Below are 14,730 nucleotides of genomic sequence, written 5' to 3'. Positions count from 1 at the left end.
CAGCCACACCATCGCGTATTTTTCTGTCTGGGCAATAGTGATATGTAGGGTACATGCAAGTAAAAGCAATCAGAGATTATGAGTCTTTTTCAATCATTTTTCTGCCCCTTATCTACATACATGAGGAATAGTGCTCCGCCAAACCGGTTGTTCCGGTACGAAGGGATGCACGTTATATATCAAACTGGAAGACTCCCAATGTTACCTTGATCGATATCTCAGGTCGACATAAGGTTTTAGCTCCCCAATTGAACTTGGGAATATGTCTTCAGAAAGAAATTCTCGAAAGTTCCTGACGCATCGCAGATATAATAGCCACCATACTGACTAGAAGCTAAGATCATTAGTCAAGAGTCAGTTATTCTAGTTAACCAGCATCTTTAACCACGATTAATTGATTACAAATCCTAGCGACATAAAGGACAATTTCTGTTCAAACACATGTATGATTCTGAAAATTAACGGCGGAATGTTTTCCAGCATGCGCTGTGCTTATAGCATGTTCCTAACAGATCTTCTATACAAATGGGACAGCTAAATGTAGACAAATCTGCAGCTGGCCAAATTCCCTCTTGCCAGCTATTTAGGACTCTTCACCATTGGCGCCTAGCTTTTGGCGATATTTGTGGTCTTGGAGGTTTGGGCTCTGGGAGTCTTTCCCAGGCGATATGAGCCGTCTCCAGTGCAACTCTTGCTCTGTTCTCCAACCCAATAAGTTCATTTTCCTCAGTGATGGCAGTCGTCTCAACTATCTGCTCCATGTCAACCTCGCGCCAGCCTTCGCTAGAGGAGTCAGGCTTCGATATACCAAGCTCTGGTGTCCATATTTTCTGAGCCTTGCGCATCGCAATCCAGGCTGCATCACACAATCCACTGTTCTTGTATCGCTGAGCGAGTGCCACTAGCTCATTCAAACGTTCGATGTCAAGTTTTCGCCAGCCTTCGCTTGAGAAGTTAGGCTTGGATATACCAAGCGCTGGGGTCCAGATTTTCTGTGCTTTACGCATCGCACTCCACGCTGTATTATAGTATCCATTGTCCGTACTGCGCTGGGCCAGTACCTTTAGTCGATTGATCTGTCTGATTAAGTGGTGTGTCGCCATGAGGTAACCGTTGGCAGCGAAATAACCATTCAGGCGACTAAAACCTTATGCATATATATTGTTCTATGAATAGCATCAATACAGTTAGTGTCAGCAGCATCAAACGAATCTACAACACGTGACTAGGTCAATGTCGATGTTATGTAATTCTAATATGGTTATAGTTATAAGATGCTTACATTTTCCATCTCACTCAGAAGCTAGTGACTAGATCGTTTGTATGTTACATCAGTTGCAAGAGTAAGCATAGGCCCGATGGCGGCCATTATGTACTAGTTTTACCATCTTTCAATCCGCTTCCAAGCCCAACGCCGAGCGTGGGCTGTCAATCCGCCTATTTACATGATTAGAATGCGTGGGAGCAGTGCGGCACCCACTTAACAACATCGGCTGATCCCTCTCCAATGATCCTTGTTGATTTAATGACCCTTGAGCCTTAACTAGCAAGATTTACCCACCAGTTAGCGCTCCTGAGTGTTTGGTTGCGTGCAAAGTACAATCCGTCTTACAATCATATACTCAACACTCCAGTCACTGCTGTGCAGGCCCGGGTTTCGAGTGTAATTTGGCTTCACTCTCTAAGCTTATAGAAGCAAGAGTACTTAGTATAAAGACGAGCTATTGGTTTAGAAATGTAGGCTGTGTAGAAAATAGAAGCCAACTGTGAATTTCAGTAAACTCAGCAAGATGGCGCCTCCCCGTTCCAACTTCACAACCGTTTTGAGGTACTGCACTGCTGTGTTGTAGATACAAAATGCTGACGCTCTTGATTACGTTCAAGACTAGTCAGCAGGACGAAAGACGCAGGTTACAGCGCTGCCCCGCTATCCTCCTAGCCACCCCGCAATCACGTGATGCGCTTAGTAATCATTACCCTTCGACACTACTGAACAACCGAGCAAGCTGTAGTAAGCCTCTGGGTAACTGTGCATAGCTTCCAACTGAACGATATGATAAAAGTACCTTTTGTGTGCTCAGCAGCCCACTTTGTAAGCATTCCGTTCTCAGTATTGCGCCACCCGCTTGCCACTTATGCTATTCTTGTATTCTATGTATACATGGAAAAATGATCAACTCCGTAGAATTTGGCGTAGAGCAAAGAATTGGCGCGGAATCAGTAACTTGAACATCTCACTGTATGCAATCTTGAAAAGGTGGTCACCCATGAGTGATTACTGGTACCATTTGCCGTTTTCCCTATCCTTCAACAAAACATGAGACTCGCGCTGAAAACTCAGATCCGTCTTGCGGTAGTTGCGTTGGCTATATGGGCGGCTGCATTGTTTTTACAACATACCACGTTGGGCACCCGGCTACCCATCTCACCAACTGTACCCTGGATGGGGCGAACTAGCCAGAGCTCACATCACCCTGTCGAGATACTCATCCGTGAGGCTCAAGAAGAATTCCAACGTCTCATTGGCCGGCAATCTAAGACACTCGAGTCTGCTAAGACTGAGTACCAGAGAAGGTACGCACAACACCCACCCCCTGGGTTTGACAAATGGTTTTCCTACGCAAAATCAAAGGGCTCGCTTCTGATTGATGATTTCGACATGATTAACGAGGGGTTGAGTCGGCTTTGGAGAGTTGACACTGGACGCCTTCATGAGAACATCGATCATGCGTCTGGGTTGGAGCATCTTGCCCTAACAAAATGCGGCTTTCGGAACGGACAGTACTTTACCCAAGGACATCATTGGATTGCCAACGACTTCGGAAACCTTCTCAAAGAAGTATCCCAGGATATCCCAGATGTTGATTTTCTGTTAAATCTATTGGATGAACCCCGAATTATTCCGACGCCGCAGATAATCGCTACTGGTGATGCATCAAAGCCTCGATTTTTCAAAGCAAACCACCTTCCAATATGGAACCACACGATTGGCTTTTGCGTGCAGGATCCGCTTAGTCAGAAACCCTATACCACCTACGACTTCAAGATACCGTTGGTTCGAGATTGGTATAGAGAAAAAGATGTCTGCTTGCATCCGGAGTTTGCCCTTACACATGGTTTCTTCTCATCGCCAATGACGGCGATCCTCACAAACACTCACCTTCCTATCTTATCTCAAGCAGTTCCGACTTCTTTTGGAGACATTGTGTACCCCAGTACTTGGTATGCCGACAAGATGGATCAAGGAGATTACGATGATGAGAGGGACCCTCCATGGGACCAGAAAGCCAAGAAGCTCTATTGGGCCGGGAGTACGACCGGCAGTTATAGTTGGAATGGTAGCTGGCGGCATTCCCACCGCCAACGCTTCGTCAAATTGGTACAGACTTTGAACAGTACTAACTACACGTACCTCCGAGAATCCAAGCCCGGGCACTGGGTGAGCTACCAGGCAATCGAGGATCACAACAGCTTATTTGATGTCAAATTTACTGATGTCATTCAATGTGATCTTGTGGACTGCAAAGAGCAAAATCAGTTCTTTACAGTTGGCGAAAGAGAAGCCCAGATCCAGCAGTTTCATGCTCAATTCGCGTTTGATATCGACGGCAACTCGTTCAGTGGGCGGTTTTATACTTTGTTGCAGTCACGAAGTGTCGTTCTCAAGCAATCTGTTTTCCGTGAATGGCACGACGAGCGTCTTGTGCCGTGGGTGCATTTCATTCCTATTAGCTTGTCTATGGACGAACTGCCAGAAATCATGCGATACATGACGGCTCACGACGATGGAAAGAAGAGGGCACGAGAGATTGCTGAGGCTGGTCGGGAATGGCATGGAAAGGTTTTAAGAAAAGAAGACTTTACAATTTATCTATACCGACTCATGTTAGAATTAGCGAGGGTCATTGAACATATACGACCGGTTGAAGGCTAAGATGACGACTGCTTGTTCTCCTGTAAACATCTGCTAGTCCTATTGGTGAGTGCATAGGAAACGAACATCATTATGCGATCCGAATTTGATGGTCAACTGGCATTGAAACCTTATTTTTGTGCCCACGTCTAATACACCCTACTGAAACACCAGAAAGTTGAACAATAGCGCTACGATTCATCTTTCCATCGTGAAACAGGTTTTTCTAGAACATAAGGAGAAGTTGAGAAAGTTTCTCATGTACACCATCCAGCGATTGCTGGAGCAATATCCTGCAGTCTGCTTGCTAACCAACAATCGAGATTTGGTCCCAGATATGGTTCATGATGACCTACTTTCTTCATGTAAGTATGAACTGTGCCTCATCGATATGATTACCCGTCAATAAGCAGCTTACAATTCCCAAGCGGGTGTCAACCCCATCTGCTTGCTTGTATGTGCTTGCGTTTGTAAGTATCGTGCAGCTCGTGGAGCTTTTGTTTCATATGCTACTTCTTTGACGTCGGCTTCGGGAACGTCCAATGGTTATACTCATGCATAACAACAACTACATATAAGGTATACATGAAAAAGAATTGTATAGTCCAGCCGGGTCCTCTTGTATGTTATATGATTGATTGATTTCATATCTCGAGGAATCTAGCCAAACATGAGGTTCAGCACACTCATTCTCGCCGTGTTCGTAATATTTGTTGGAATCATAGTCCAGCATAGATGCCAAAGGAAGAGGCGAGCGGTATGATTTTCACCATGTTGCAGCTTGGAAACGCTTCTGACAGTAGAGTAGGAGTATGAAACTATCGGTGAACGCTATGGTTGCCAGCCAGCTCCCAGGCTTCAAAATCAGAGATTTTTGGGAATCGATCGACTTGAGCAAATCTTCCGTGCAGATGCAGAGTCTCGATTGATGGAACTCTTCCTCTTCCATTTCAGGCAAACTGGTAGTACGCTCGAACAGAAATTTCTGGGTACTAAAGCGTACGGAACGATAGAGCCAGCAAATCTTGAGGCAATCTTCTCGACTAGTTTCAAAGGTGCGCATAGTTACACACAGCATGAGTTTCTGCTCATGATATACAGATTTTGGAATGGGTCCTCGTCGAAACATCACCTTTCCAATGTTCGGTGACGGCATCTTCACCCAAGAGGGATCTGAGTGGAAGCAGTCTCGCGATATCCTCCGCCCGCAATTGAAATTCAAGCAATACGAGAATCTCGAGGTATTCCAGCCTGCGGTAGACGATCTTATAAGTCTCCTCCAAGCAAGCAACGGAATCGTTGATTTGCAACCTCTTTTCTTTCGCTTAACACTCGACACAACGACTGCTTTCTTGTTCGGTGAGTCTGTTCGAAGCTTAGTCACGCCAGAAGCGATTGAAGAGGAAACGTTTGCCAACGCTTTCAACAGCGCTCAACAGTGGGTGATGAAGAGGTTTCGACTCCCTGGTCTCTATTGGCTCGTCGACGGAAGAGAATTCCGACAGGCCTGTCACGACGTGCACAAGTTTGCCGATCAGATCATTGATCGTAATCTTTCCTCTGAGCGCTTTGCAAATGGAAACTCGGGGAGACATGTGTTCTTAGATACTGTAGCAAAGAGCACATCGGACCGAAATGCACTTAGAGGTCAGATAATCAACCTCTTGGCTGCTGGTAGAGACACGACCGCCTGTCTTCTTTCCTGGACGTTGTGAGTCGTTATGCAACGCATTCCGTTTATCCTGACACTAACATTTGAGCTGCAACAGCTTTCTGCTTATCCGCCACCCAAAAGTTATGGACAAGTTACGTGCAGAAATCGCTTCATCATGCACAACGGTCAGTTCACTGAACCGAGACAATCTTAGAAGGATGCCATATTTGAATAATGTGCTCAAAGAGAGTAAGCAATGTTCTCTTAACTGAGTTCCCTCAAGGTACTAACTTGCCAAGCTTTACGACTTTATCCATCTGTTCCTGTAAATACGCGCACCGCAACGCGAACCACAGTTCTCCCAATAGGCGGAGGGCCAGACAGGAAATCGCCAGTCCTCATACCCAAAGGAAGCGCTGTGTCATTTAGCGTATACTGCATGCACCGACGGCCAGATCTCTACGGAATGGACGCTGAGCTGTTTCGCCCTGAGAGATGGGACGAAGAAATGCCAATGAACAGCAACCCAACGAATGCGAAATGGGGCTTCCTGCCATTCCACGGGGGTCCTAGGACATGTCTTGGACGTGAGTTCTACGAACTAAAAAGACACTTTGGGATTTGATAGAGCTGATAATGTACTTTAGTCGACTTCGCGCTCACCGAAGCTGCATATGTGATTGTGCGTTTGTTACAGCGTTTTGCATCTATAAATCTCCCTGAAGGAGAGCTAGTTGAACTGGTAGGTGTGGAAAAACAAAGGATGGGAGTCGTGATTTCTATCAAGGAGGGATGCAAGGTTTGTATAAGCTAGTTTCAAGTCTACCGTCAATGGGCTCCAGGACGTAAGTCGATGGATGAGACATCCAGATACTCGATAACTACAAATCCTTTATGGTCCAGGCTCTCCATAAGAAGACCTTAAAAAATCCGAAAGAAATGGCATAATGTCGATCCAAGCGTGCCGGGACGCACGGTGTAACGGGACGCTTTCTCTTCCGGACGCTCGGATTGCTCCTTGTATTCTCGAATACAAACAAGTGCAATGCACATCTATTCTGCAGTTCTCGTTCTTCTAGCACGTTAGTCTCCGATCCCGAAAAGCACGCTATTAACCGTGCTGTCGCTCATTTTGTTAGTGTTGTCTTTCGACTCTCCTCCGTGACTCCCCTGTCCGTTTGCGACAGTATGTGTCTACGAAAAGCTCGGTAGGCTAAGAAGGAAGCCAAAGTAGCAAAGATCAGGACTGCAGCCTTGCAAGGTCGACTTAGGGTGATATAGGCACATCCCGGCAGTTTCTCCGCGCAGACAGCAAGATCGTCAAAACTTGTCCTAGAGGACGTGCGCTGTTAGCAGCACTTGGCATGCAGTAGCGTACAGTAGCGTGCTCAGATGTCGCCGTATAATATCGTAACAAATTCGGCGCTATACCTATAGCACTTAGGGGCTCAAAATAGCTGTGGCGCATGCTAGCAACCTCTAGAAGCGTGCAAGTCAACTTGCATGATCTACGGAGTACTTGCATCGTACCTACAAGTAAGAAACAGCAAGAACTATCCTAGATTCATCTAACGACATGACATAACAACAGCTACTCTATCTAATAGCCCTAGAAGCTTCTAGGCGCTGTGTTACACGGGGTCTACATGTAACGACACGTTACCAGAACCAACTCGGTAGCCATCTGGCCCTACGAACTAGTGTTGATCTGATTCTAATCCGAGTCGGACCCGACACTGATCCGACTCGGCTAGTATAAGTGCACGACGTCTCACAATAGCTGTTCTGTAGATTTTTGATATCCTTTCGTACCAGGCCTATAGGTGTCTATCGAATCAAGGCTTTTCTGCTATCCCACGCACTCCCATATGCCTCTGAGTGATACTACTGCCGATACTGATCCGACCAGTCTTGCCTGCGCCGTTACACTACACAGGGTAGGGGAATACTTGCCTAGTCTCGATCCGGGTTAGGGCAAGACGGTTTGATGAAGTAAATCGTGCGGTAGTTGTCTGGCGATCGTATGGAAAAGAGTTATAGGAGTTAACCGTTGGTAAGACAAACCGATTCTATTGTGAGATAGAATAACTAAGTATCAATCTGTGTAAGAGAAGAACTTATGAGAGTTGACCACAACGAGTGTAATAAATGAAATCCAACCCATTCTTATACCCATTGCCTTGGTCCCCGTTATCCTCGTTCTCCCTCCGAGGCATCGTCTGATGGGAGACGTGGGAGAACGCATTCTCCTGTCCTTGCCGGTTATCCCTTCCTTGGCGGGAGAACGGCTCTTGGCGGGAGAGCGCATCACGTGACTTCAAGCCCCGCAATGCCTATCACCTTCTGACGTGGACGTGGTTGGCCTTCAACCCCGTCACCCTGCGTCAAGGAGACAATCCTTCTCGTTACTTGTAACACGCTGATACAAAGACTACATATTTATATGCATCCCCGTCCCTTTTTATTATAAAGAGTATTAAAGAGAAAGATAGAAAGGAAAGTAGAACACATATTCGCGTTATTGCAACGAATACATATAACTAACCTAATTCAAAGGTCTATACTACAAATCCACACTCTTCCAGACCCGATACCTACACCAACCATAGTCCCACTCACACAGAATTGCGATGGTCGATACTCTGACGGTACCCATAGCATGTTGTTGCCAGTATGCTGAATCCATGTACGGTCTGAGCTAAAGCTAGTGCCTAGGTATAAGGGGCGCGCAGGTTCTGCGATATCCGTCCTGATAGAAGTGTCTGAGCTCTGAATATCAATAGTGCCTATTTTGGTATAGAGGTAAGCGAAAGTGGGATCAAAGGAGAAACTGCCGAGAAGTTTGGTGTCGAGTGTCTGCACACACGCGCCGCTGCTCGCATCCCAGATCTTGACGGTCTTGTCCCCAGACGCTGACACCAGCCGCGTCGAGTCATGCGAGAAGACCACCCAGTGGACCTCACTGCTATGGCCCTCGAGCGTCTGCACACACGCGCCGCTGCTCGCATCCCAGATCTTGGCGGTGTGATCGTAGGACGCTGACGCCAGCCGGGTCGAGTCGTGCGAGAAGGCCACTGAGGTGACAGATTGACTATGGCCCTCGAGCGTCTGCACACACGCGCCGCTGCTCGCATCCCAGATCTTGACCGTGCTGTCGAAGGACGCTGACGCCAGCCGGGTCGAGTCGTGCGAGAAGGCCACCGAGTTAATAGGACCACTATGGCCCTCGAGCGTCTGCACACACGCGCTCCATCCTTCACTTAGAGTTGGCCTGATACTGATTGCTTTTGGCTCTTCGTGCTGGAATAGCTGTCTGATCAGACTACCTGTAGGGCTAAACATGAGTGCGGATGTATAGGTCTGAAGAGGGTAACCCTCAATTGCTCCTTTGTGATACATAATAAACCGCCATGTGTCTTGCACAAGCTGAGCAAGTCTCCCTTGTTTATATATCTCCTACTAGCGTTAGTATTAAGGCTAAACTAAAGACATATATATTTTGTGCGACGTACTTGCACTAGTGACCATAGCTTCTCCATCGAGACCACGCCTTTCCCTATACTCTTACACAGACTAAGCCCTTCTAGCCAGTAGAGATACTTCCCTCTAAGAAACTCTTCGACTACGCTTAGAATTTGCACCTCATCCACCCTATTTTCCAAAGACGCGGGCTTTGAGTCGCACAGGTGGTCGATCCAGTAGATGCACGGGTACCGTGACACTACTAACGGGTCTACCTTAGGCGGTTTGACGTTCTCAATAGGATATCCTGGCGCTTCTAAGCTGTACATGTCTCTGTGCAATGTCCTAGATAGAATCCCTAGCGACCTTAAGAGGATCATCCGATGAATACTTTCGCTTCCGTCTGGAAAGGCTTCATTATAAGCCTTTTCAAAGAGGAAGTCCTTTGCCGACTGATGCACAAAGTAGACTATGTCTTCTCGCAAGGTAAGAAACGACCCACAGAAGCCAATAACCTCCCGCACCGACTCCGGGTCGTCCAAGTCCTCAAGCTGCTCCACGAGCGCAACGAGTTCAGAGACCGAAACGGGTCGATATAGGATCGCAGTCGAAGCCAGCACCTGCAGGCAAATCTCGGCGCTGTCAGACTCGCTTATCTGGTCTATCATCCGCTTGTACAAAGAGTCTAGCCCGGGCGGGAATAGGGCTAGCTTCTTTAGCACGTTCCACTTTGGCGTTGTTTTGAGGTCCTGGCACACTAACGCTACCCAGAGGAAGGTATCGTTAGCGTTTGACCTAAGATGCTGGAGCACACTATGTCGAACTTCAGTCTTGTATCGCTTTTCCTGCGCTAGCTGATCCACCTTTCGCTGTATGAAGACGTCAACCGCAGCCGCAACCGACTGCGCGTTCAGCTCAAGGCTTAGCTTAGCTTTATGTCCTGCCCGCTCTAGCTGTGCTTCAATGTCAGGCCAGTTACGGCTAGAAACAATCCACTTGACGAGAGAAGACGCAGATGACTGCTTGGCGACAAACTCCAACAGTTTTGGCAGACCAGTGACGCATTCATCTAGCGCGTCAATGATTAGGTATGTCGTCCTTAGGCCTGGATCGTGGAGCACAGCCTCGAAGATCTCTACTAAGACTACCCAGGCATTCGCGTCTTCGAAGATGGCTTTGCTAGCGTGGTCGTACTTCTTACGGACATGCGATGCAAGCGATGGTTGCTGAGTTAGAAGCATATGCAACAGCCCTCGAAGCACGGCCGTAGCGCTGTTAATGCGCGCGTCGGTCGCTTGGCAGAAGAAGTATGACAGTAGGGCACTTTGGGGCATCGAACCCTGCAGCTCATTGATGACGCCGCAGAGCAGCATCGTCTTGCCTTTACCGGGATCGCCTTTTACCCATAGCAGTCGACTGTTGGGCTCCTGGTACCATTGCTGGAAAGTGGTGTTGTCGAGAACCCAGCGGTAGGAGTCTGCTAGCAGTCCGCCCTTTGTATCCTCAATGCGCTTCTTGTCATCGGACGGATCTGTGTAGCGTATGTCTCGAATGCATATCTGGAGCTTATCAATCTCGTCCTTTAGACGTCTGAATGCGTTAGCTGCCCCTTCGCTGTAAGCTGGCGCTATCTCGACATCAAAAATGCCTAACAATGAGTACCATGCGTCTTCTTCACGCTTGGTCTGCCTATCGCCTTTCCAGCGCAGCCGCTCGTCAACACTGAACTGGGAAAGAGGAGTTCCGTCGAGCGCTTCGCATGGAATACCAGTGATCTTCTTGATTAATAACCTCAGCGATATCTTATCACCAAGCCTCTCCCACTCTTGAGAGAAAAACTCCACCACGTTTGGTGCGAGGAGCTCTTGAAGTGTCCAGCCGCGCGTGAACCATCGACTTGACCTGAAGGCTGACTCCCAAGTGAACTGGGGAATCATATCATCAAATTTCTTCTTCTTTGTTGACACGTCTGATAGGTATACGTAGCACTTCGTCGCGTTCTGGTACCAGCGGAACATAGACTGGATAGCTGAAGAGAGCTCAGCCTTGTCCGACTTGTCGATGCAGCATGTGTCGACCCAGAAGTACTGCAGACCATCTTGCTGTGCCTGCTCTCCACAGAAGCGAATCTTCTTGTAGCCAGGCTTGTGCATGCCGCCGCCTTCTGCAAGGTCCGCGAAAGTCACCTCCTCTGCATCTGCCCCCCAGGTGTGTGAAAGTATCGCATATTGGGGTATCGCGTTATCGTCGAAGCTGGTGATAGTAAGGCGACCATCGTCTTCGTACCTTAGAAGACGCATCAACTTAGGTGGGTGCATGGTGAACGCGCGGTGGAAACGAGACGCGAGAAGTTTGATGTGGCAGCCTAGTCGGACGAGGGCGTGATGGCCGTGCCGTGCGCTGTAGAGGTCGGCGTAAGAGGAGGGCAATCGATAGCCGCACAGCTCTAGATGGCTCAATAATAGAACAGCGTTGCTAACTGTGAGAGCTGAGCCGAGCGCGCTGTGTTGTTTTCTTGGGATGGCGACGGCATCGCACGAGGTCTCAGGCGGAGCAGCTGTGGCTTCATGCGCATGCAGAACGTCAGCCGCAAGGCTGTGGCCATGTTGAACGCGTCCTTGGCGCTGCAAGCTTAGCAGGATAGCAGAGACCCAAAGCCCGTTGATGTTGCCTAGCCTGTACTAATACAGGACGGAAAAGGTGAACCCAAGCGCGCCGTACCGTGCGAGCTTGCCAGTGCTCTAGCGGCCAAGTAATTGCACTAATTAATCACTCAATGACGCAGGTTCGCCTCATGAACGTCTGCACTGTATTGTCACGGCTGTAATATTTTATTCTATGCTATCCACACAACGCCCAGTTCAGCATACAAACAACTATAATAGATGCGAAGCCCAAGTGCGTTCTCTAGTACATGCGCGCCACGGGGACCCTTAGTGACAGTACCGAGGCCCGCGTTGGCGCCAGCCCTTCTCCTGCTCGCGCTACTTTTCGCTTTGGCTCTGTTGCGTCTGCCTCTCACGACGCTTTCGTTCGCTTTCGACCCCGTTTCCCCTTAGCTTTAGTCGCCTCAGCAGCCTCCGTTTCAGCACGCTTCGCGCGCGCATCTCGGAGCTCCTCGTAGCCCATGACCTTAGCCGTTCCTAACACTAGTGACTTTGTTGATCGTCGCACTTTAGCTTCGTTATTGACCTTTAGCAGGAGTCGGATGTGGTTCTGCTGAAGGGCCCCTTTGGCGAAGGATAGGTGGGCGGCTTTTGAGAACTTGAGAAGGTGTCTCTGTAGGCTTTGTTTGCTCTTCTCGTCGAGAGCACGGGCGTCCTGCTCGATGATCAGATTCTGCAGGGACATCAGACCTTCTGCTGACACTGGTGTCACGGGGGTGGGGGGGATTTGCTCTGGGGAACTTGGCCCAATAATAGCTTTGTTAGCTGTTGATGCGGTGAAGGGGCCTATGGCTGGTTTAGGCATAGAGTTAAGCACTCTATCTGGGTTGAACGGAAATAAGCCACTTGCTGCAAAGCCGGCCTTGATGTTCTTAGCTGTAAATGCTTTCACTCGTGCAGGGCTAAACAGAGAAGTAAAATGCTCCTTGCCGATCGTGTTGACGCCTCCCCGCTCCAGCCGTTCGACCTGTTCGCGATAGGCTGCCTTCAGCGGAGCAAAGACAGCGACGTCGCACGGCTGCAGTTTGTGAGAAGTGTGAGAAGGAAGTCGACACAGCACGATGTTGTTTGCGAAACAATACTCAAGAATCTCTAGGGTCTCATGCGTACCAAAGCCATCACAGATCAACACCCGTGGCTTGTTGTTCGCCCGCTCCTTGGTCTCTGGATCGAAAATCCGCTTCAGCCACTGTAGGCTAACATAAGAGTCAGTGTAGCCGGTAGCAGTGCACGCATACTGCCACCCAGGGGTGGGAAACGTAGTCCAGTTGCTCCGGTGCGTGGTCGCAGGCCATATGATCAGAGGGTTGAGATACCTACCGTCGCCGCTGATGCACTCGATCGCGGTGACCATCTTACGCTTCACACGTGCGCCTCTATAGTTTCGCACGTCGTTCTTACCTACCAGCACTTTGACCGAGCCGAGCATCGATAACATCACGCCAGTCTCATCCATGTTGTACACGTTTTCTGCTAAGACTGCTGGGTCTTGCAGCAGCCTTCCGATCACCTCAAACCAGTGGGATATCTTCCAATACGTGTTCTTCTCGTGGCGGTTCCAGTCCAGTGCTGCGACTCTTCGCGCTTGCGTGTCTGGATGGCGTTTCTCGAAGGCGCGCGCCCAGTTTTTGTTCGGTGGCTTCAGTGGTCGGGCTCGCTCGGATCGCTGGCGGGCAACGCAGAAGGCGAGGAAAGGTATGAACTTGATCCGCACGGGCTGCCCTAGATCAGACATCTGTAGGAGGAACTTGACTAGCGCGTCCTCTTCCCACGGGCTGAGATACTGTTGGCTCTGGGCCTTCTCTTCTATCGAGCGGCGGCCTTGGGCACGGGCATGAAGGGTAGAGCGAGGAACCTCGCCATGGTCTGCAAGAGCACGATAAGAAGTGGGTACGGCAGGCGGAAGACCCTTCGCCAACACTTGACTAGCCTTGTCCATGAGAACTACGACGGAGCGGAAGACTAGAGCTAGCAGTGAGCACGTTGAGACATCTCCAGACAGCGTAAACGGCGTTGGCGGGTGAGGTCGCGCTGCAACAGCGAGGCTGAGCATCTGGCCGTAGAGGCTTCTAGAAAGCCGCTGGCATGCGCCACAGCCATTTTTAGCATCTGAGTGCTATAGGCATAGCGCCGAATTTATTACGACACGGTACACAAATATCTGAGCACGCTTCTACGGGCACCTGGCATGCCAAGAGACACTAGCGAGTCCTATCGCGCTGGAATGCTTTTGGCGATCATCGTTTTTATCGGCGAAACTGCCGGACTGTATACTCGCTTGGCTGGAAATCCTTTTCAATGTATAGCATAGATTATTTTTCATCTCTGCTTCATAACAGACCCTCCGATCTTTGCAGAAACCTTCTTCATGGCGAGCAGACAGGGGGGTATCGACGGAAGGTAGATCAACAGCGCCAACAAAACGATCGACAGCAAGGGCAACACCGCGAAAACTCGTGCCGGAGGTAGATGGCCTAGAAGAGAGACAGCTCTGAAAGACCAACACGCTAGATGCAGGTCCACAATAATGCGGACAAGAGATGGCGAGGCTCCGGAGCGAAAAGTGTCCCGTTACACCGTGCGTCCCGGCACGCTTGGATCGACGTTAGTTGTATGTATGGTCTGTATCAACTGGCCCGCGAGGCGTTCCAGTAGATTGGCTGTTCGGCTAGGTGGTCGTTGACGATCAATCACATGATTGTGGCGGGGTGAGAAGGATTGTGGCGCAGCATTTCAAGCTGCATCCTTCATCTTGCTTACTAGTAGTAAGCGTAATCATTCTGCCTCAAAAGCCAGTCTTCTTTAGTACTCTGCAACTGGCTGGTTAGTTAGATCTCTGGGCGAATCCTTATTTTTGGCTATAATAACTTACACTCTAAAACATGACGTGCAAATCCAGACACCACATGGCGACCGGCTAAAACCAGGTGTGGTGTTTGATGATCTGAAATTGGGCCAGCCTTAATTCAATCACAGGGCTCTTGGCCTCAACAGCAACGTAAGCGATAGCAAGCGACTCCACGTTATCAGCGGAA

The 14,730-nt window shown here is 49.1% G+C and overlaps 4 protein-coding genes across 4 annotated transcripts; 2 read left to right on the top strand and 2 right to left on the bottom strand.

The window, feature by feature from the left end:
* Window positions 1-465: 465 nt before the first annotated feature.
* SETTUDRAFT_169527 (uncharacterized protein) lies at window positions 466-1,112 on the bottom strand. Its single transcript, XM_008028319.1, has one exon. It carries the CDS (start codon window positions 1,101-1,103, stop codon window positions 594-596), a length of 510 nt encoding a protein of 169 aa, XP_008026510.1. The 5' UTR covers window positions 1,104-1,112; the 3' UTR covers window positions 466-593.
* Window positions 1,113-2,443: 1,331 nt separating this feature from the next.
* SETTUDRAFT_151740 (glycosyltransferase family 90 protein) lies at window positions 2,444-3,958 on the top strand (the record flags this gene model as incomplete). Its single annotated transcript, XM_008028318.1, has 1 exon — window positions 2,444-3,958. The coding sequence occupies one exon, from the start codon at window positions 2,444-2,446 to the stop codon at window positions 3,932-3,934; it is 1,491 nt and encodes a 496-aa protein (XP_008026509.1). The 3' UTR covers window positions 3,935-3,958.
* Window positions 3,959-4,648: 690 nt separating this feature from the next.
* Window positions 4,649-6,381, top strand: SETTUDRAFT_39981 (uncharacterized protein; the record flags this gene model as incomplete). Its single annotated transcript, XM_008028229.1, has 6 exons — window positions 4,649-4,723; window positions 4,758-4,968; window positions 5,015-5,624; window positions 5,683-5,816; window positions 5,867-6,154; window positions 6,215-6,381. 6 exons carry the CDS (start codon window positions 4,649-4,651, stop codon window positions 6,379-6,381), a joined length of 1,485 nt encoding a protein of 494 aa, XP_008026420.1.
* Window positions 6,382-8,667: 2,286 nt separating this feature from the next.
* SETTUDRAFT_169524 (uncharacterized protein) lies at window positions 8,668-11,547 on the bottom strand (the record flags this gene model as incomplete). The annotated part of the gene is made up of 2 exons (XM_008028317.1): window positions 9,080-11,547; window positions 8,668-9,023 (listed from the first exon to the last, which is right to left on the bottom strand). Coding segments are annotated over exons 1-2 (2,407 nt in total), but the record flags the coding sequence as incomplete, so codon positions are not given.
* Window positions 11,548-14,730: the final 3,183 nt, after the last annotated feature.

Source organism: Exserohilum turcica (assembly GCF_000359705.1).
Source record: "Exserohilum turcica Et28A unplaced genomic scaffold SETTUscaffold_23, whole genome shotgun sequence".
Taxonomy (NCBI): Eukaryota; Fungi; Ascomycota; class Dothideomycetes; order Pleosporales; family Pleosporaceae; genus Exserohilum; species Exserohilum turcicum.
This window is presented reverse-complemented; position numbering and strand designations above follow the sequence as displayed.